General features: G+C 39.4%; 1 protein-coding gene across 1 annotated transcript in view; it reads right to left on the bottom strand.

Annotated features, from left to right (window-relative positions):
* FREM3 (FRAS1 related extracellular matrix 3) overlaps nt 1–21,518 on the bottom strand; it is a 70,257-nt gene that overhangs the window by 10,296 nt on the left and 38,443 nt on the right. Inside the window, exons 7-16 of the mRNA XM_037399735.1 lie at nt 14,033–14,182; nt 11,637–11,846; nt 10,223–10,420; nt 9,436–9,600; nt 8,342–8,524; nt 6,621–6,751; nt 4,778–4,936; nt 3,237–3,540; nt 1,171–1,302; nt 554–885 (exon numbers count right to left, since the gene is read on the bottom strand). Of these exons, the coding sequence (XP_037255632.1) occupies nt 554–885; nt 1,171–1,302; nt 3,237–3,540; nt 4,778–4,936; nt 6,621–6,751; nt 8,342–8,524; nt 9,436–9,600; nt 10,223–10,420; nt 11,637–11,846; nt 14,033–14,182 (1,964 nt within the window). The remainder of the gene's footprint in view (nt 1–553; nt 886–1,170; nt 1,303–3,236; nt 3,541–4,777; nt 4,937–6,620; nt 6,752–8,341; nt 8,525–9,435; nt 9,601–10,222; nt 10,421–11,636; nt 11,847–14,032; nt 14,183–21,518) is intronic.

The following is a 21,518-nucleotide window of genomic DNA, read 5'->3' as shown; positions in this document are numbered from 1 at the left end:
AGAAAAACTCACCTACTTGGCAGCTCTGTCTAAAGCCTGAACACTGTCAGCCTACATTAGAGCTTCTAATTAGAAGCGTGGTTTGGGTTTGGTTGGGTTTTGTTTGGTAAAAGCATTTTTTTCTGTAGCCTTAGAAAATACTTCCAGGGTCAATAACATACCACATGCATATGGTTTATTTCTACAAGGCAATGGAGTTGTAGCCTCTTCTTTGACTATGCTGCTACATGGGCTTTGGGTGACAGCACAAGCATGTACACAGTTCGGAAAAGCTCTTCTGAGTCAAAACTGCAGTTTCTAAAATCCAGACTAGGAGCAACAGCAATGCAGTAAGCTGTGCTCAGTTAACAGGAAGATGAACCATGGTTGCACACAGAAATACAGTACAAAGGAACAAATCTGTACTTCTAAAAATGTTTGTGCGAAGGGAACCCGTGTCAAACTGCTTGCATAGTGACTAAAACCTTTCTCATGCAATCCTTAGTAACTTTCCGTTGGACTTGTGCTTCCAAAGCCTCGTGTTGAGAGAGGAAGGCACTTCAGTGCCACATACCTGCCCATCTGTGCCAACGGAGCCACTGCAGTCCGTCAGCAGCTCAGACATGTCATAGTAACTGTTGAACTCCCAAAGGCAAGCCTCAAGGTTGAGGTTCTGGTAGAAACGCAAGGTTTTGGCAGACCGCAGTGCACTGCTGTACTGGTAAGGTGATGTTTCTCCAATCACTTTGGGGATCTTAATTTCCTCTGTAATAAACCCATGTTTGGTCTGGATCTCATTATAGTCCAGTAGGTTGGAGCACTTGTGGTGTCCCACACGAGTGCCGTCTGGGCTAAGTGTTAGCTCAAAGTTGGATAAAGGGCGCGTGGAGATAACTGGCAGCATTCCTAAAACATAAATGTCACATGACCCATTAACATCCTGAATGAAAAAGAGCAAATGAAGTATTCATTAACCGCCTGTGAGCATATTTTTAGACTTGGAGTCTGGAAACAGAGGAGCTAGGGGCACCCAATGTTTCATCCATACATTAACCTTACAATTGGCAAGTTGTTCATTAAACACGGATTATTCGTGGTTCTGCCACAACGCAGCAAACTGTGGAGACAAACCTGTGGGAGAAGAAAAGTCCAAAGCAGCAGTCCAATTAACCCTCACCACTTGATGCTTACCATCTGTATGGGGCATTGTGACTGTTAGTCGGATCAGATTGGGATAGTCAGGATCGTCTGGACCCATGTAGCGAATTTTAGCTGAGAAAGGTTCTGCTCCTACCGTTCCTGGGATGCGAGGCTGGCAAAGACCTGAGCAAAGGAGAAAGGTTTGTAAGATGTTGTATCTGTGTTAAGCAGCTTGGAGATGTCTGTCTATAGAGCTAGGTCAGAAAAATGCAGAAATACCGAGATGCTCATTAGGGAGCTCCTCACAGCTCTGCTCAGGCTGCCTGGTCTAATCCCTAGGGAAAAGAGGTCCTTCTCCAGACAAGCGAGGGCAGTGGTATGGAAACACTTCGATGCCCAGCAGTGGCTGAGGAACCCGAACTCTTCATAATAAGGATTTGTTCTTCCTCCCTAGAAACTGGGACATGGCAATTTTATATCAGCCTTCACCTTGGCAGCCATCGCTTACTGCAGTGAAGGGCAGCCTTCACAATCACACCTGAGCTCTTGCCACAAAAAGCAGGCTGCCTGAGGGGAGCCAACATCTTGCAGACTAAACTACATAGGGGCAGCTTGTGCTGTTCTGCAGGGTCCATCACTTACACTGGAAAGGTATTTCAGCTTCTTTTTCTGTGTGTGACTGAGGCAAAGATCATTTCTGATTAAATTAGACAAAAATCTGGCACTTTGGGAGCATCACAGTAAATCCGCAGAGGAGCTATGGTGCATAATGGACACTTTAGACCTATAAATCTAACACTTAGGAGCCTCAGGGAACCTTGAAAACTTCACAAGCCACTGCCTAACTTGCTAACAATGGAAAGCCTCAAGGGAGCTACTTTTCAGCCACTGAGCATGAACTCAACTGCCTAACACCTTGATGGATTTCAGACCAGATTACATGCCCAAAAGTTTCCCTTCCTTCCCCAGCTTGTGATCTTAACAAAAAATACTTCCTCTCTGCACAAGCCTTGTCTTCTCTTGAGGACAGGCCACTGCCACTACAACAGGACCGTCACTAATACCCTGGCAACACAAAACCTTTTCAATTCTTCCCACACAGTTCAATCCTACTCAGGGGGTTTGCACTGTGGCTGGAAGAGATGGAGGTAAAGGGCTCTGCGTTGCAGAGATGTAGCAGAAGGAATGAACTGCACAAACCAGCGCTGAAGCAGCACAGCATGACCCACTTGCATAGTCACTAAGCTGACTACAATGAAAACATTTTAGTCTAAAGAGACAGAGAAGAGTCACCCCCTAGCACCCAATATTTTGGCCCTGTGAATCCCAAAATGCAGTGGAGTCAGGCTCCTGCTTTAATTTGGGCAGAATAGGACTTTAAAGTAACTTCCAAGTAACTGTTCTAGTCACTGACTGAGCAAAAAGATGCATTTTCCTCAAATGAATTTCTGGGGAAAAGCAATAGATTAGATGTACACATCCAGGTATGGATCACAGTTAAGAAACCTGAGGGATGTGGGCTAAACCCAGAATTAGGATGTCTCCCTGCCTTCTGAGGCAGAGTGTAAGTTCTCAGCAGAATCACGCATGCAGTGCTGCAATATCTGAATTTCCTCAAGGGTTTCACGCCCCTACACTTTTCCAGCACCTCTATTTTAACTGTCTGAATTATGCAGTCTTTAGACAATATCAGATTCAGTATACCTACAATACACCCTCAGCATCAGTAGCTGTGTTGTTTAAACTAAAACCACATGGAAATAGAGGCGTATCCCAGATATGCATATCGAGACAAGCAAAGGACCCAAGACTGGGGAAGTCATATTCTGCTCTAGTGACTAGACAAATTAGGTGTAAGAAATCATTATCACCCATACACCCACCAATCACGCACATATGACCTACGATGGAAGCAAAGTCACGAAATACCAGACCTGATGAGATAAGTTACAAGATGTTTTTGCTTTTCACTAGCAACAGTCCCGTACTGGTATGAAAAAGAACTAACTAAAGTACAAGCACTAATGCCCTAAACCAAAACACTCCATAGCAGACCCCCATCAGCTGCAAACACTTTTCCAAGAAAGGCTACCTAATTCCCATCACGAAAAACTTACCTTCCTCTCTGTTTACTGTATAAATTGCACTTAGCAGCTCCAGACCTGCATTGCCATTGACGTTCACAGCTCGAGCTGCACACTGAAGCCTGGAGCCTGCTTGGAAGTATATAGAGTCCAGGGAGATGGATTTGGTGCTGGTAAAAAAGGTGTTGGAGTCCACTTCCCTCATCGGGCTGGTGACACCATCACTCCCACTTGGAGCACTGACAAGCCAGCGGTACATGGTCAGAGTGTCATTGATGTTTTCTGTGGTGCAGATGGATCCGGTTTTGTAGTAGTCTGAATACTTGGGATTGCATGCCTGTGGGTTGGCATTTAGACAAAATAAAGGAGGTTATCTATTCTTACTTACACCTGCTCCAGGCAAGCAAACTATTAAGCATTATTCTAGCAGTATTGTGCTTATTACTAACGCTGCATCAGCAAAGTAAGACCTTCATGCAGGCACACTGCATGATTCCTATTAATTGAGGGGATATGAATGAATGCCATGGGGCTTTTAAAATTGAAAACAAGAACAAACAAACATAAAACCAAACCTCAGACAGCTGTGAGTTGCTGTTATGATTCACGTGTCACCTCTAACCCCACAAACCTGGAAACTGCTAGTACTAACTCAAAAACCTGAACTATTATTTGACAACATCAAAGTAAGTTCTCCCAAATTTAGACATGCTAGCTTGAAAAATCCCAGTCTGTGACCACTCTTAATAAATTAGAAACTGTTAGAAACATGAAATAAGTGGCCTGAATTCATACATCCCTGGCGAAGAGCTGCCAAATTACAACTGCACCCTTCCCAGCAGTCTGTTGCTGCTTCCTCACAATGGAATCAAGCAGGAATGAAGATGCATGTGTGCCTTTTGCAACTGCAACATTCATCTTCCCCCCGCCTCCCCCAAAAAAAAAAATAAAAAATCGCCCTTGATCAACAGTTTAAAACACCTGACTTCACACAGAAGCAGCAGGCACACAAGTCCATGTCCCTCTGCCAGCTCTGTCTGGGAGAGCAGCCTCCTGCAGATGGGACAGATGGCTGATCCCAAAGGCTGTTCAGTCAACTTTGGTAAAATCTGCTGCTCAGCTGCTCATGGCACAGCTCTGCTCACAAAGTCAGAATGCAAACCGCTTCTGGAAAGCTCCGTATGGCCCAGCCACTGCCCTTGTTTGGGCAGCACTTCGCTCCTCTGTGCCTTCCTGCATGCTCAGCTTTGGGTTTAGAAATCTCTGGGTTTCTGGCCTTACTTCTATGTGTCCAAGTCATCCCCTGGAACTGGTTAATTAGTTTGACAGCACAGCCAGTACAAGAGACCTATTTAACTCAGCAAGAAACACTCACTGCAGAAACAGCTGTCACAGGTTAGGGGCATTAGTAACCCTCTCTTAGAAGCTCTCCTCCTGAGTTAAGACAGCATAAAGACAACAGCCTGCTGCTTTTAGTTGTCATTTTCCAGAATTGAATACTTTTTCAATTTTCTTACATGCTCCGGAGCATGGAATGAGTAAGCTGGACAAAAGCATGCTGAGGCAAGCCTTACCGTTACACAAACAACAGGATAGCCAGTTGGAGGGTGTGGATTCTCTTTGCTTTTAGCAGTATTGTCATACATCAGAAGTGAGACAACCTGAGGCACAGCTGGAAATGTCACATCTGCAATGCTGTCCATTTCTTCAATGTACACAATGGCTTTACTCATCTGAGTTGAGAGAAAGAAAACTTTATGTATACTGCTGAAAATGAGGAATGGAGGGAGAAGGAGAAGTAGTGCCTGCAACTTAATTTCTGCCACCAAGCTCATTCTGGTTTTACCCAGGGTTCTCTGATAAAATGGTGGCTTGTATCAAGGAAGATTTACTTCTATGGGTTTTACAGGTTTTCCACTTAAAACCTGTTCACCAGCAACTAGCTGAACATTAAGGAAGAATTATTTCCCCAAACACTACAAAAAGGGAAATTAAAATATTCCAATTTTTCCTTAAACACCAAAGAAGTTAGTCTTGGCAAACAGTCCAACACACACCCAGTTGCTCACTCACTCCCCAATATTCAGCATGGCAGGAGGAGAAAATAGGATGAGAAAGCTCATGGGTCCAGCTAAAGACAGGGAGATGGTTTACCAATTACTCTGATGGACAAAACACACTCAACTCAGGGAAAATTAATTTAATTTTTTGCCAAATAAAGTAGATTTGGGTAGCAAGAAACAGAAGACAAACATTAAATCACCATGTTTCCTTTTGATTTTCCCATGCTCAACTTCACTCCTGACTCACCTACCTCCCCCAAAACCTTGCCACAAACATAAAATACAAACCCAAACCTTCAAACGCTCCTAAATTAATTCCAGAGACCATGTACTGTACTAGCTTCAGCCTACACAACGATCTGATCTCACTTGACAGCCAGTTCAGGCTTTTACCAACTTAAGTATGAAGACTGTGCGTTAACTTTGGAGCTTCTGTTTTTAAAATAGGGGCCAACAAATTTATCAAGGTATAATATACATGATGTAATGGATCCCAGGGCCGTAGTTTCTCTGCAGGTAGTGATTTACTGTATATAGTATTGAAGTAAGAAGCTGCTAGTGTTTAAGTCAAATCAGATGTTAAATACAGCCCAGAATGGCAGGCGGTGCCTTTCAGAACTGTAGCAGCTCTAACACTTGCTGCGCTCTCCTCTGCCTTACCAAAATATAGAAGAAATGGGAAAGGAACCTATGCCCATCTGTCCCCACTCATGCCTGCCTCCCTGCCCACAGACCTCCTACCACAGGAACGGGCGAGAAGGCCTCACTGAGCTGTACGTGAGCCCATGAAGTCATGCAGAGCGCCCGTCAGAGCATCACAGCATGGCTGCAGCTGCTGCATCTCTCCACACATGTTTTAGAGAGGGACTGACGCAGTCTCTCTATTGTACTGGGTTGGGTAGCAGCTGGAGACACAATTAACACAAATAAAAACTGTCAGTCACAGCTGCTTGCTTTCTTTTTCTATATTTTTAAATGTTTTGATACTTTTCACCATCTATAATAGCAAAAGACAGAACAGGTTTCTACAAGCCAGTCAGTGCACTATACTTTCCTAAGAGGTACACCAATAACTTGGGAAGAACAAGAGAGCTCCCCACTGCCAAACTCTCTGTGAAGCAGGTAGTGGGTCACACATAAAAGCTGTAATTCGAGACTTCTAAACTTTGTTCAAAGTGTGTGGATTTACAGCTAATTTATACCAGGATTTAGACAGGTATGCACCAAATTGACCACAGGAGCGTGTCACCAACAGGCTGTCATGCATGCTCTGAGTACGTGGGTTTTTAATGTTTATGCAAACAAAAAAAAAAAATCATTGCAAATGGCAAATTTTGTTGCCAGCAGTGGTTACCTGTGTCTCTGCTACCATGTTCTCATCAGCTTTCAGGTGGACAGTAAATGCTTCTCTCATTTCTCGTATGCCATCATACAGAATCTCCACTTCAACAAAATGTTCAGTTTCTCCTTCTTTGAATTCAAGATCTGATTAAAAAAAAAAACAAACAACAAATTAATGCAAAATCAAGACCCAAACATTGTTTTCTTTTTCAGTTGTGATCAAGTAACATACTCTGTTGCAATAATGTGGTTTTGCCCTAAGTAAAACGGAGTAGTGAACTGAGGTGTTAGTATCTGTTCCTCAGCACAATGATGAAGTAAAAGTAACCCACTTTTGCTGGACAGAAAAAATGAATACAAGTTGATATTGATAACTTGATGGAAGACTTAAAATAACATCAAAACATAACATCCTGACACAATTTTGTGCCTGGCCAACTAGTTTTCTTCCAAACAATTGCTGGACAAGTTTCTGAATTAGTGTGGACCAGGGACGCAGTTTGCACGCAGAGGTCCTGCTTTCAGTGACAAAGAAAGTTCAGCAGAATGGGTCTGCATGCCAAGGAATGGTCCCAGATATATTATTATACCAGTACTGATACTGCCTCAGGCTCCATTTGCAGTGCATATTTAAGCAGCATCCAAAACACCTGCACTTTGAGCTGAAAAGTCAACATTCTTGGCGCTAGGTCTTTAGGAGACATGTTCATCTATATGAAATCCCAAGACAAGAATGGTCTATTAGAAACAGGCATCCGTGGTCCTTCCTCCAGAAATCAACTGGCTATTGTTATTTCTTGCTAAAAGCCAGGAGGAAGTGGTACCCATTTTTCTGACACCAGCCCAGTCAATAGCAAGAATACTCAAGAAATGAGAGACCTTGTTTGTTTGTTTATTTTAATTGTATTCAAGGTCATACCTCCCCCCCTGCAGAAGACACTGTAGAAAAGTTACTCCCCAAGGGAGCCTGTGTAAGCACCAGGCTTATACATTGTTCCTGTGAGGGTGACACTCCATCCAAACCACGTCACTACCATGAAAACAAATTGAAACGCAATAGGTCACAGGAAGAGAAGATGGGTCTGTAAGCCTGAGGTTTGAACTCTTTCCTGGGAGACAGGGGACCTGGGTGCCAGCTCCTAGGGGTGGGGTTTTCTATGAAAAGCATCCCACCACTGGCAGCTCCTTACTGTAAGTGCTTAAGCAGATCTCTCTTCCATACTGCTGGATGATGAACGCAGAATAAATCTAGATAATTGCCTTAAAATAGCAGAACCAGGAATCAGAGTATATTCCTGTATCATCTTAAGCTGTCTATCATAAGAATATCCCAACCCTCTTGCCACCTCAGGGGACCTGAGGGCAAAGCTCAAGAACCAAATTCTTCTCAAACACATGATGGGTAGGTGACAACCTCAGCTATGTGTGAACTCTGATTCTTACAAAGAAATCCTGAGTTTGCACTCCAGGTTAGGAAATTCAAAGTAGCCCAGACCAAACAGGATCTTGCATCCAGTTCAATCCCTTACAGGTCCCACAGTTAGCTTGGAGATAGGCAATACTCAAATCTCCTATTCCAAAACACACAAAATAAAGCAGGAACTCTTAGTCTAAAGTACGGTATTTGCCATTTGGATATCAAAGCAAGAATACAGCTTCCTGCCCAGTATTCATTTGCGGGAAGGCACTTTCCAAACTAATCTTTCCCATCCCCACACCCAGTGAAGCCCTTACCTTCTGACATTGGATTGTAGTCTTCTCCTGAGGTGGCTGAGCCATCCTTTGTGTGCACTCTGACAACAGATACTTTGGAGCTATCACCGAGGCGTAGAACATGGATTCTTACTAGTGCAATTTCTCCAGGTTCCTCAGGCTCCTGAATGCTGTATTTTATTTCAGAGAATGTAATAACTGGTTCTAGATGAGAAAAGAACCTCAACGTTAAAAAAAATAAATAATAATTTTCTAATATCAACTAGACCAAGTGCAAATAACTTCTCTGAGAGTGGGTAATCCAAAAGGAATGAGAATGTCATAACTAACAAACCTGAAAATTCAAAGTGATTGTCTGGTTATTAATATATTTGATTTATTGATTGCTACATGGAATGATCAAAGTGAAATACTTTGGAAACTGGAATTCAGATAGAATTTTGTAGCTATTATTAAAAGAAGAACACCTGATCCCCTGGTATTTGCTTTAGTAGAGTCTGAATGGAATATTTAGACATAAAACATGTTTAGCTTTTGAAGAAAGCAGTGACTTTTCCAAGTTATTTATTCTAATGCATTGGGAAAGGTATGGGATAAATTTGATTTTCTTAAATGACTCTACAACTTACAAGGAGTCCATTTTACAGCACTATCAATTATGTTACGGTTTTTTTGTTTGTTGTGGGCTTTTTCTTTTGTTTTTACATGTCATTTGACATCTTCAGATGCATAACCTGTACAATCTGTACATAAAAGTCCCTATTACATTCCTGAAGGTTTTGTGAATTTGACCCAAGGCATCTATGGTTCTTTCAACTTAGTCAAATTTCTGATACTCTTATCAAAGCAACACATATACAGCAATAAATGGAATGGAAAGAAACAAGTGAATTTCTCAATTTCTCTCCCCATTATCTCACAAAAGGCAGAGCCAGTGATGCATTCAGAATAGAATAAAAAGGTGCAAATTCAAAACATAAAAATAAAATACTTGACAGGATTTTTAAAAACTTGGTTGGGTACTTTGAAAACTGTTGGCCCAAACACTGAATGGAATTAGTCCCATTTTCCCATTTGCAGCTACATATGTAATCAACAATTAACAAAAAACTCACTGTCATCTTCATCTTGAATCTTGATCATTGTCTCTTTCTGATCCCCAATGGAAGCACCAAAAGTAGAATTATTTTTTGGTGTTCCAAGCACCAATCTGAATTCCTCCTCCTCCTCATAAATTACATCATCCTCCAGAGTTACCACACAGGGCTTCTCAGTTTCTCCTGCAGAAAGGTATCAAGCGAAAACAAGACCTTATCATCATCGGAACACAAAAGACCAGGATAAAAACGAAACAAAACCCACATCCCAAACTTTTTCAGGCTTGCCATAGAAAAGTCTCAAGGACATGGAAGCAGAGACTAGCGTGGACTGGCACACTTCATTTTTTTTGTTGTTGTATTTGAGTCAATCTCTGCTAAGGAAAAATCCCATGACACTCCCATTGTGATGGGAACTAAGCAGCACCTTGCGCAGCATTCAGCAGGGTGTTGTATGGGGAAGAATCTGCTGCTCCAATTGGCTTCTGCTGAAGGCACTGTATCAGTATTATTCCTGCATATTCTCATGAAAAAGTGCTAGGCTCAAAAGTATAGGAGAGGATGTTCAATATTCTTTATTAATAATTCTTTATTGTTTAAATTTGGCCATATAAACCTTTGAAAGTGTGGCTGTCGCAGTTATAAAACTATTTGTAACTAGTCCTGTGCTGCCTTCTTCATCCACAGAAGCTCAACTAGCATAGCAACTCCCAGCATGTCCCGGAAGTCTAGCTCTTATTTTATTATCAGATTACTCATTAGACAAAAGTAACACATTATTTTCAAACTCCAATGGGAAAATTACCTGGGAGAAACACCACTACAGAATCATCTGTATTTGGCCTCTCCTTGTAGTCCATCGTAACCTGGGCAGAACCCTGACGAGTATAGCAACGCACTGTGGATTTATGGTTAACGTCACCGCTTCGATAAATGAGGGCCACCAGCTCTTCATCTTTTTCATTTACCATGTACATTGGTTCTTTGAACTGGACTTTAGGTACTGACAACAGAACATGTATCGCAAGTTGAAAAGGACCCTCATACACGGGCAGAAAATATTAACCACATTCAATTTCAAAACAAAACAGAACAAAAAAGTAGCCTTTTTCTTTAATTTAGCATTTTATTTGCTAACCTTTTACAATAAACTGAAGAAGGTTCAGATTTACACATGCTTTTTAAACATAGATTTTGAATGTATATGAATTCAAACACTTTCCTGGTCTACAGCAACTAATTGCAAACTTAGTACTAATTCTGTCACCAGTCTTCTTACAGTAGCTAGGACTTTGTGTTTTTTTTAAAAAAAACCAGCATTTAAGCAATCTCTGAGCTGTGGAATTATTTTCTATAAAGCAGTCTCTTTTACCTTTAATGCAGGGAGGAAGTAGGTGCATGATACCACAAGGGCAGAAAGCGGTGACAACCACAATTCCTCCTCCACTGAAGTCAGTATCATCCTTCTTGCTGACTTCAATGAGTATTTCACAGTGAAACTGTAACTGCACTTCAGAGTTCTATTTGAGAATGAGCTTTCTAAAACAATATAGCTTCTTTAAGTCTTTGAAGTGCAACAAATCTGCAGAAACCTGAGGCTGCTGAGAGTCAGCTTGGTTTATTTACCAAGTGCTGGAGAACCTCTAAACGGCGCTGTGTTGACTGCTGTTTACTTTTTTAGAAGTTTTACACCTACCTTGTTTTTTCCCCCGCTTAAAGCTGCTCTAGAAGCGACAGTACAATTACAGCTTCATGCAATAGCATGAGCATCAATACTTGCATAATTACTTGAAAAACTTCGCTCTCTATGATTTTTGGTGTTCAGATATTACTAGGGGAAAGAAGGTTTAATTCCTTTGGCTTATCTACCTTCAAAATGAATATTTTGTAGCCTTAATGCACCAGGCATAAACAAATGCACTTTCAGCTCATGGCACAGTCCCACTATTACGTTTAGTTGTCCAAAACAGTATCTTCAAGTACATCATGAGAAGGAAGACACGCCAAAGAAGCTGCACTATAGCCCTATGTTCCAACTTCAGGTGTAGCACACAGCTGTTAATCTTTATAGTGTAGCTGGGGTAAACGATACATCACAGCACTTACACACACAGCAATTTATGCTACTGCCAAGAGAGCTCTTCCACCTTCTAAGTGCACTTAAAACACTAAAAGGAAAAACCCTTGAAAAAACTCTCCCCCACCCCCTTTACACTTACAGTCAGTGACGGTGTCATTGATAAAGACAGTAGTTCTGCTAGGGTCTCCGAGCACTGCATTTGTTGGCATGCATAGAACTAGCTCAAACTTCTCCAGACCTTCCAGAATAGGCTGGCCCAAATCATCAAGGATGATCACTCGTAACACTTGCATGTTGACTCCAGGTGTAAAATCCAGGTTACGGCTGATGCCCACGTAATCAACTCCAGCTGTTTGGGAAACAACAAAACTTGTATGGTCAGTTGCTACTATGTGTACATTTGTGAGGTGTGTTTGCAGCAGTTTCTACTGCTGTCCTGGAGAAAATTTAATTTAGATTTTTGTCATGTGCAAATAAATTTGGGAACAGTGAACATACAGTGCAACACACACCAATACATATCCAGATCATCATTTTGCTCTTTATGCCATCAGCACAATTAAAACTTGTTTAAGAACCCTTAAACTGCAGAGTAACAGGCTACAGCCTCAACAACATCCAACAGACCTGCTGTCCACAGCAATAAAATCCTTTTGCTCAACTCTGGACTGCATACATAAGATTTTACTTAGCTATTTACCTTTAAAGGAGCAGATGTGTGTCTAAGATTAGTTCCAGCTGTACCTTAAGGAAAAGCATCTTGCGCTACTAGGCTAGCTCACTGAGCTTGCAAATAGTGCTGTTACCATGATCTCATCAATGGAAAGGAGCAGGCAGCTTGAATGCAGGTGAAAACACCTACAATGGCTTTTTTTGTTTGTGTAGGAGACTTTTAAATCTAAACTGAAAGATGTATAATGACTTCTTCCTTTGCTTATGTCCCATTGTTTCACTGAGATTCTGTCTCCATCATTTTGCACTCTTTTTAACCAGTGTTCCTCCCTATCCCCTCTTAAATGTTCTACTTGTTGCTTGTAATGACAGCAATTCTTTCCCTTCTTAGTCACAGTATGTTGAAATTTACCTAAAAGTAACTGTGCCTTTTTCTGTTCCACATCATTTTGTAGCCTCTGGCTTCTCTGCATAAAAGCTGACCTCCCTGGTGGGCTCTGTGCATTATGAATAGCCACAATTCTTGCACAGGTTTTGTTCTTTCCTTAATCAAATATTGTGTGCACAAGCATTTCACATGCAACCATCTTTTAGTGTGTGCAAAAATCTATAAATACTTGAAATTAGGAAAAGATTTAGTGAAAATCATATTTTGTCAAAAAATCATAACTAGGCTTTAAAAGAAATTATTTTTAAAAAAACTATAAATACAAAATTAGAAATGCAACATTTTAGTTTGCTACTTTGTACACAACACAGAAGATCCTGTAGGACCCAGTCGAATTTCTTTACCTGTAGAGTGAGTCTCCATGTAATCATCACGTACACTGTCTATTTTGCTAACCACTTGCCTGTTCTTCAGTAACTGTAGTCAAATCCTATTTTCATATATGTACGTTATAAGTTCATTAACTGTCCCTTCAATCACACATGCTGCATTACTAGTTGCTGTAATTCTTTTATTTTGGTAGTAAATTTTATCATATATCACACACATTAAAAAAAAGAGAGTTTTGCTTTCAGCTTGATTAATATGAAAATTTCTGAAGCCTTATCTATCCCTTGCCAGTGTGTCATCAATCTGTTGGGCTGAACATAGAAATTCTTGTTAATGCAACTGATTTTCTTGACACCAAGCAGCTATAACTTCTCCTTAAAATTAATTTAGCCTAGTAACTTAAGTAATTTAACCTAGTAAGTCAAGCAATGTATTTAAGCAACTGCAAAATATTGGACAGCCAAAATTTTGGCCAGTATTCCCAAAATCTGATAGGGAAAATTATTTTTTGTTGGGACTGAGAAGCAAAAAAAGGGTTTTTACAAAGACAGTCACCATATCTTGGGTATTTTGGGTCAGTGTTGGACAGAGAAAATCCTTGGAGGTCACACTGCCGGTGCCTTCCAGAATTTCTCTCCACAGATACACCAGCCCTCATAGATAAATAAAACTTCCTCAGCTAATGCAGTGATAACATCATTTCAGGGCAACTGCAGATTTATGCTGTAAATTCAGTTTTATCCCACGAAACACAGTGCTATAAGACAATACTCTCCCTTTCACTCCAGCTGTTCCCCCAATGTTTGCCATCAGTTAAGGTGCAAGTAAATTAACGACCGTTTTATCCACATCCATTCTGCAGTCTCCATCAGAAAGTCAGTGAGCTTAGCAGAGTCTTCCTTGCCACACACAACTGGTACACAAATGTTATGTTTTCTACCTGATAAATCCACATCTGACGTCTTTTACTTCACCTTTCCACCCCATATATACACTGAAGGTAAATAAGAGTGAATGCCAGCTATCACATTTTCATGCTCACATACTCTAAAGCAACCCGAGTGATATTTTTATGAGTAACTCACCCTCTGCTGACACTGGTTCTGTTTTTCTGGAACGCACCGTGACAGAAGCTGCTTTGGACAGATCTGTTCCAGTCCTCCAGACACGAATCTCCACGTAACCGGCGCTTTCATCCACTTGATACTCAGTGTTACCGAAGTACAAAGTAGGTTCTAAATACAGAGAGAAATGCATATATTTTTGAAATCGCCTCTTTTGGCCTGCTCTTGTGGACATGTATACTTAGTACTTAAACTCTCTAGTCTGACTTAGGGCTCAATCTCTGCAATTTGACTTTTAATGTTAGCAGCTGGGAAAAAAAAAAAGTCATTACCAATTTCCACTGCAAATCCCGGTAATATCTACTGTCCAATTACATAAATAATATTATGCACCTGCCTACCACTTAATGAAAGGTTGGTGGTTTTTTTTCTTTTAAAAAACAAAATAAATACCTCTTGAATTAAGTAAGTAGTGTCATATCTATATATTTTTCGTCTTATCGGCAGCTGAGAGAGATCTTCCACAGGCAGCTGTTTAACCTTACTGTTCACCTTACTGGCTGTTTTGAAACAGCCATTTCAAAAATTGTGACTATGTAACATAACAGACATAAGACATGGGATACTTCTTGTATTATTTTCTTGTTAAGTAAACCAAGGCAGAATTTTAAGTTTACTATTAAAGGAAATATATACCTAAATATACCTTCTCACCTCCCTAAAAGATAAAGGTAGTTTGCAAGTTTAAAGAGTTTAGCCTTCTCTTTTTTTTTAATTGTTTCCAAAGCATACATTTGACATGGATGTGGCCGATTAAAGCACTACAAGCTGGTTTTATCTTCAGTGTGTTAAAGTGCCTTTATTTATTCATAGAGAATACAAAACGTTGCACAATCCAGGTCATGGAAAAGGTCAATATTAAATTGGGTTTAAGCAGAGACTCGGTTGTTTAGAGTAAGAGATCAAACATCACAAGACCGTCTCAAAGTAGCGCCAATTTAGCTGCCTTTCTGAATACCCATCAAGAAGAATGATGAGGCATACACTGGAGACCTTATACCTGCTGCTTTTACTAAGTAATGGATAGAGATTGCTAAATTCAACACATGGCCTCCTTTACTTTTGTCACCTAAACAATAGTAGGCTTTATCTTGCTATCAGTGTTAATAAAGCCTGACACATTTTGTCTGTGTTGCATGTTATTACTAATCTATATTAACACAATGTAAAGAATCTCTCCAATACCACAGCAACACTATTTTAGCACAATAGCCTGTATCTTCTTTAGTAGAACCCCCACAGTTGCACAAAAGCCTGGCATTCATCCAATACGCTGCATTTCTATTGTACCTCTTGGGGAAATTAAAAGAACTCTGAAAAGCTTTAGAAGTCGTGATTGTTGTCTCCTAGAGCTGGTGAAATGGAAGCTTCGAGTAAACCAGCATGGTCCATAAAGTTTTTTTAGTTTTTGGCTACCTGGTGTTTTCCAGAGCTCAGTTTATTACTGAGCTCAAAGCCAGTTTTTCAGAAGGGACAGCTTCCAGTGGCTCAACGTGCCAAATAGAGCACAGAAAAATACAAACTTTTCTATATAATGTGAAGCAACTCAATAATAAGAGTTGTCCATCCTAGCAATAATTGTTTTACATTCTGCATCTCACCTTCCCAAACCTAAATAAATGTTCTTTCGTGAATGGGGAAGAATATCTAGCAAAGTTCTTTTCTCGACAGGGACAGACAGCGCTACTCAGCTAACTGAGAATTTTATATTTGCCTAGAGGACTATCTGTTTCTTCCATGTATATATAAAAACATCAGAACCCCATCTGGCCCATATCTATATAAACTTTGCCACTCCAGCTTGCAGGCACCTTTGGACGCTTACTGTAACTTTCTTGAGCCACTGAACTGTGAACCTTCGCAATAGTTTACCATCAGAGCAAACCCTGACAATCACGAAGATTTGCTGCAGAAACAGATGAAGTCTTTAGCACACAGTATTAAGGCGGGTACAAATGTTCCAAGCAGGACTGTATTAATATTTATTTTCAGCCTTTTGATAGATCACCTTTAAACAGGCTGAAACAATTCCTTCCTTAGTCAGCCCAGCAGGATGTCTGACAAAACAAAGCTTTTGCATACAAGCAAAAGGTTAGAGAATGAAACCAGACATTTGGTGATGGTTTAAATAATTTAACAAAACACAAAGCTCTTTGAAAACGTGGGATTTTGAGGGACAGATCTAGTCATCAGGACTGCAGGACTTCTAGCTGAAGCTCGCAACATTTGGGGGATTGAAGGTGTTGGCTTTCTTCTTGATACAATTCTTTTTCAATTCTTGAAGTATATTTGTGTTTGAAGAAAAAGGGTATCGTGACTGAAAGTCAAACTGAATGTCTCATTTTATGTCAATTAAATACCTCAAGCTGTTTTCAAATAAAATTTTACTTTGCCTAAAGCAGCACCTCAGCACAAATTTTTCTCCCCACCTTCCTCCCACCCCTTCAATCAACATTTTTAATGATCAGTTATTTGCCATTTTTGGCATTTTTACCCCTGCCACGATAGGTAAGAGTTTGAAGATGGTCATATTCCCTTCCCACTGGCTATGCATGTTTTACTATCAAGGTCTTCCCCACGTGGTGGGGAGAAGAGTAGAGTCTACAGATCCAAACCCGCATGACTTTTTGTCACAGCTAATGGATTATCAAGTGACTACCGATGCCCTATAAGTTGTTACAGTTCTGTTTAACCAACTTGTGTAAAGTAATTCTGCACAAGGCAATGGCAACACTCCAGGTCACTGGGACCAAGATCCTACTTCAACAGAGTGGGCAGAAAAATTATTGGAGTCCCTCACCAAAAGTGAAAAAGTAATTTGGAAAAATACAAATTAACAAAAACTGTTACAAATTTGGCCACATTTCATGAAGATGGACACTGCAAGGGTAATCAAGAATCTTGGTAATTAAAAGAAAATTGTTATTTATATTTTTTAAATTAAAAAAAATATTTGTAATACAATATAATCTACTCTTTCCCATTCCTTCTTCCCCTCTGAAAGAACTCTCCAAGATTCTAGATTTTGTTTAAAAATTAGACTGGTTAATTTTCTCTACATAGGAATCTGCTTTCAAATATCAGAAGTCTATTCATTTTCCCCGAGGCACAGCTTAATGGATTTTCAAGTCCAGGTTTTTAATTCTTTTGCAGTTTTAAGAGATCAGGCAGTTCAGCTTGTTACAGTCCATGATGACTGTCTTGAACTGGCCTTTAAATACCAGTCTCCTTAATTGGGAGAGTAACTTTTTTCCCCCCTTGAATGTGCATACCTTGTCTATAACTATACAGACTGTATGTAACATTATAGCTTCAGATGTCAGTGCTGCTCCTTTTGATAAAAAGGTTTTTGTTTTGAAATATGGCCTTAGGAAATGCAATAATCAGTTATATTATTCTTATTAGAGTTATTTTCCCCATTTCTACTATACCCACTGTAATTTGTCATCTTAAATTGTGCTGAGCTTTTTCTAATTCTCCTGCCAAACTTGAAATGCTTGCTGCAATGATCTGAAGTTTCTCAATCTTATTGCATTATCAATTAAAAATACTGAGTAAGCAAATACTTTTGTTCATTTCCAACACAAGCAGATGAAAATAGATAAAAGAATAAGTCTTTCTATAACTATTTTTCAAAATCTTCCAGATGAACATGTTTCACATATAAATATAGTACAATGAGACAGAATTATTCTTTGGATAATGTGACCAGTCAACTATTCAACAGAATTTTCTGTGCCTTCAGAGTTTCTGAAGATCCGATCTAGATATACCTACTCTCCCCAGAACAGCAGGGATAGGAAACATCAGGCAATGGGCTACTAAACATACAGGTCCAGACCTCAAGGAAGATGGCACTTGTGACTCAGTTATTACAGCAAATTAATCACTTGTCTCTCATACACAATCTGCTCTTATTATGGAGCCCAAAGGTAACAACAGCATCCTGTAAATTCTACCAGGGCAATATACTTTAAAGATGCAAACCTTATTTAGGATTCAACAGCTGATCGCCAAGTCAGGAAAAAAAAAAAAAAAAAAAAAAGGAGAAAAAAAGGAAAAAAGTAGAAAAAAAACCCAGAAAAAAGAATAGGGGTGGGGGGAAAGCAGTTTTACAAGTGCAGGTCATTCACGTATTTATACTCTTCTTTTCTTTCCCTTTTGGGATGGTCAGTGAAGAAATCCTTACATTACCAAACATTTAACCAAGAAAGCAGAACAGCATCTGAGCTAACTGGTAATCTTTAGTAAACAATATTGATTTCAATCATGAAATGCCATTAACTATTAATTTAAAATCAACTTTCATTTATAAAATAATAGCTCTATGTGTTACTTTGGCCTGGAAAGCCAGTCAATTTTCTCTCTCTCTCTTTTTTTTTTTTTTTTTTTTTTTTTTTTTTTTTTTTTTAAGGCTGTGGTCCTGAAACCTGTTCTACCTGTGATTGCACTTAAACACACAAGCAAAGAGCTAATGTGAATTTCCACTTGCTTAGAAAACCACAAGCTCTTTGCACCTATTTCTTCAAAGCCACTTACTGAACAACCAGACCCTTTGTTCTGCTAGACATGGACAGCGCTCCCAGGCACCCACATTACAGGAAAATAATACACAACTCAGACTTACTGGTTTGGGATCAAGAGTCTGCTACAAAACCTGCATTGTTCTTTGGCTTGGAGATCAAAGAATAGACATTATGTCTTGACTATTAACTTGCTGTATCTTTTTTTTTTTAACTTTTGAACACTTCCTTTATTTATATGTTACTATGATGCTATGAGACTGTGGAGCAGTAATTAGAGATATTTAAGTTTTAAACCTTTTCATGCACTAAGATATATTGAACTGGTGACTGAAGACTCTTGAAACCTAATAACGAGTTATTGCTGGGTTTACGTGCATGCGACATGGCTCTGTGAGGAGCTAGGGATCTTCACTTGAGGCAGCCTGTGGGAGGCCTCTCCTTATGACACTGACAATAAAATTTTTAGGACACTTTTCCTTATAGTCTTGTTTTCACTTTAAGGAATCCCTGGGCATATGCCTCTCTCAGAACCACACTTCAAGCTTTGATTGATGCCCTCCCCCATATAATGCACAAACTATATCCCACCTAAATTGAGATGGTGAAAATTTGAATCCCTCAGATGCTAAATAGGGATAAATTTCTAGAGTTGTAATCTGAGAGATTAAAACAGACCTGTGTACAGAACTAATACAGAAAATTTTCATGCATTTCACAGAAAAAACGTCACTGTAACATGTGTTTCATTTTCCAGTATAAGGCCATTATAAAGAGCCATTTATTCAAAAATGCAGCAAGATGGAGCTCTTTAGAGAGGGAGACCTAAGCAGAATATACCTAAGAAACATGTAAGAAACCTCAAACCCTGAAACAATAAAACCAAGAAACTGCTTTCTTCTCATTTTGACACACACACAGCACCATGGATACCAGTGGTCTCACACTTTTATGAAGCTTTCATGAGACCTCTCAACAGAACAGCCAGCAAGACAAAAATAATTTCCATTCCTGCCTGTGCTCTGGTATCAGACTTTCAAAATGGGAACAGTGACTGCGATAATTTAATAATGTTTGAATGCCTGGTATTTATCTCACCTTATGGTGACGTTTTCTTTACTGACAGAATGTTTGTTTGGTTTTTTTTAAATATGTTATATAATTTGTGAAGCACTCTGCATAAATATTTAAACAGCAGTAACCTCACTAACAGAAACTTTGTTAACATACCTGACTGCTTTCCTTGATGATGCTAAGTGGCTTTCCTTCTTACTGTAAAGTTTAATTTGAGTAAAAGCATTTCAGATCACTTAATATAACTAATTCTTCAACTTTCACTGACATGCGGCACCACTGAAATGATTGACATTAAAGTTATGGCATTTACCCTACAGCTTTCTCTAGCCTAAGAAACTCAAGTTTTTGTCTCCAAAATTTCTTTTATTTCAGCTAGTTGACAAGAAATATATTTTTTACTTCAAATCTTAGGAATGTTAAGCAATACCAGTGCTAATACCAAGTAATAACCTGCTTTCTTTGTATTTGGTCATTGTGAGATGAGTAACGCTGTGAATAAAAGTAGCACAAGCTATTTGCTTTGATATGTATGACAGGGAGTGTTGACAGAATCTCATCATGGGTGAACAAAAGAGCAAAGTAATCATGTCCAAAATATTTTTATTTAGGTGAAGTGTGAGGAATATTTCCTGTGTTCTTGCTACAGCAAGGAGCACATTCATACTGCATACATCTGTATGCGGTCATAAATGCACACTTCTCTAAAAGCCCTTATCTTGCTGTCAACAAAAACTCCACTGACTGCACTGATGTAGTCTAACACCTCTGTACGTAAATGCTTATGATGTAATTGTTCAAGCTTATCTGTTATATTGGCTTTTACTCAATCCCGGTTACATTTTTACCATCTGTATTTAGAAAAAAATGGGTTCAGACCTCACAGCTTGCCATTACACATGAAGGACTATGCATAGTACTTTGCTGCAAGGTTACCTACTTTTTATTTGAACTGTTAAGCTGCTCATAACACTGTAAAATGCTGGAAGTGGTGCCACTATTATGGATATTTCTGTAAAAATTTGTGATACAACAAAAGCCTACAAATGCAAAAAATATGTATTGTGTTCCAGGTTCATTTATATTAAAGCTAATCACAGCCTGAATAAACTTTTATTTATGCTGTGTCTGTGTGTCTGGTTATTTATCCATACAAGCAGTTTTGGAACACTGTCATATCTTAATAATAGAATTTTGCATTTTCCTTTTTTTAGAGCTTGGTAACACAGGATTACTATTATCCCTTAATGCTGTAAATAATTCTATTAATACGTATATTAAAGTCTTACTCTCTCAATTTCTTCCTTTTCTTCCTCACAGGGTTTGCTGGTCTTTACTATTAGAGGTATCACAGCACTCCATCATGACTAACTTGACCAAAGGATTGTGTGAATGCAGTCACGCCCCACATAACAAAGTCGTACTCAGCCTTCTTCCATGTGGAAAGAGGCACTTTCAGGTTTATTATTGCCTTATTCCTTTGCTTCGTCTAACAAACGTTCCAAGTTTAGTCTGCATACTTCAGCAGTTGCCATATTGCAGTTTATAATGGGAAATTTTGTCTGTTTAAACAACCAGTTTTTCCCAGTATTAACAAAAACCCCAAAGTGTTCATCCTTCAGGCACAATCAGGTCTACAGCTATGAAACCTTGTTTTTTACTTTAATGGACTGTAGGACCATCCATTGCAGGGGTGGTAAGTATATATACTTAGCCATTGTATATACACTAACAGTAACGGGTAAGTATTCAAAATGAACTGGTGGACCAAAGTATCATTCTGTAGAAAAAATGAACTGGTGAAATTTACTCTTTGAAACTCAAATTTTACACATTTGAGAAAGAAGGTT

Source organism: Falco rusticolus, chromosome 1 (assembly GCF_015220075.1).
Source record: "Falco rusticolus isolate bFalRus1 chromosome 1, bFalRus1.pri, whole genome shotgun sequence".
NCBI classification, from domain to species: domain Eukaryota; kingdom Metazoa; phylum Chordata; class Aves; order Falconiformes; family Falconidae; genus Falco; species Falco rusticolus.
This window is presented reverse-complemented; position numbering and strand designations above follow the sequence as displayed.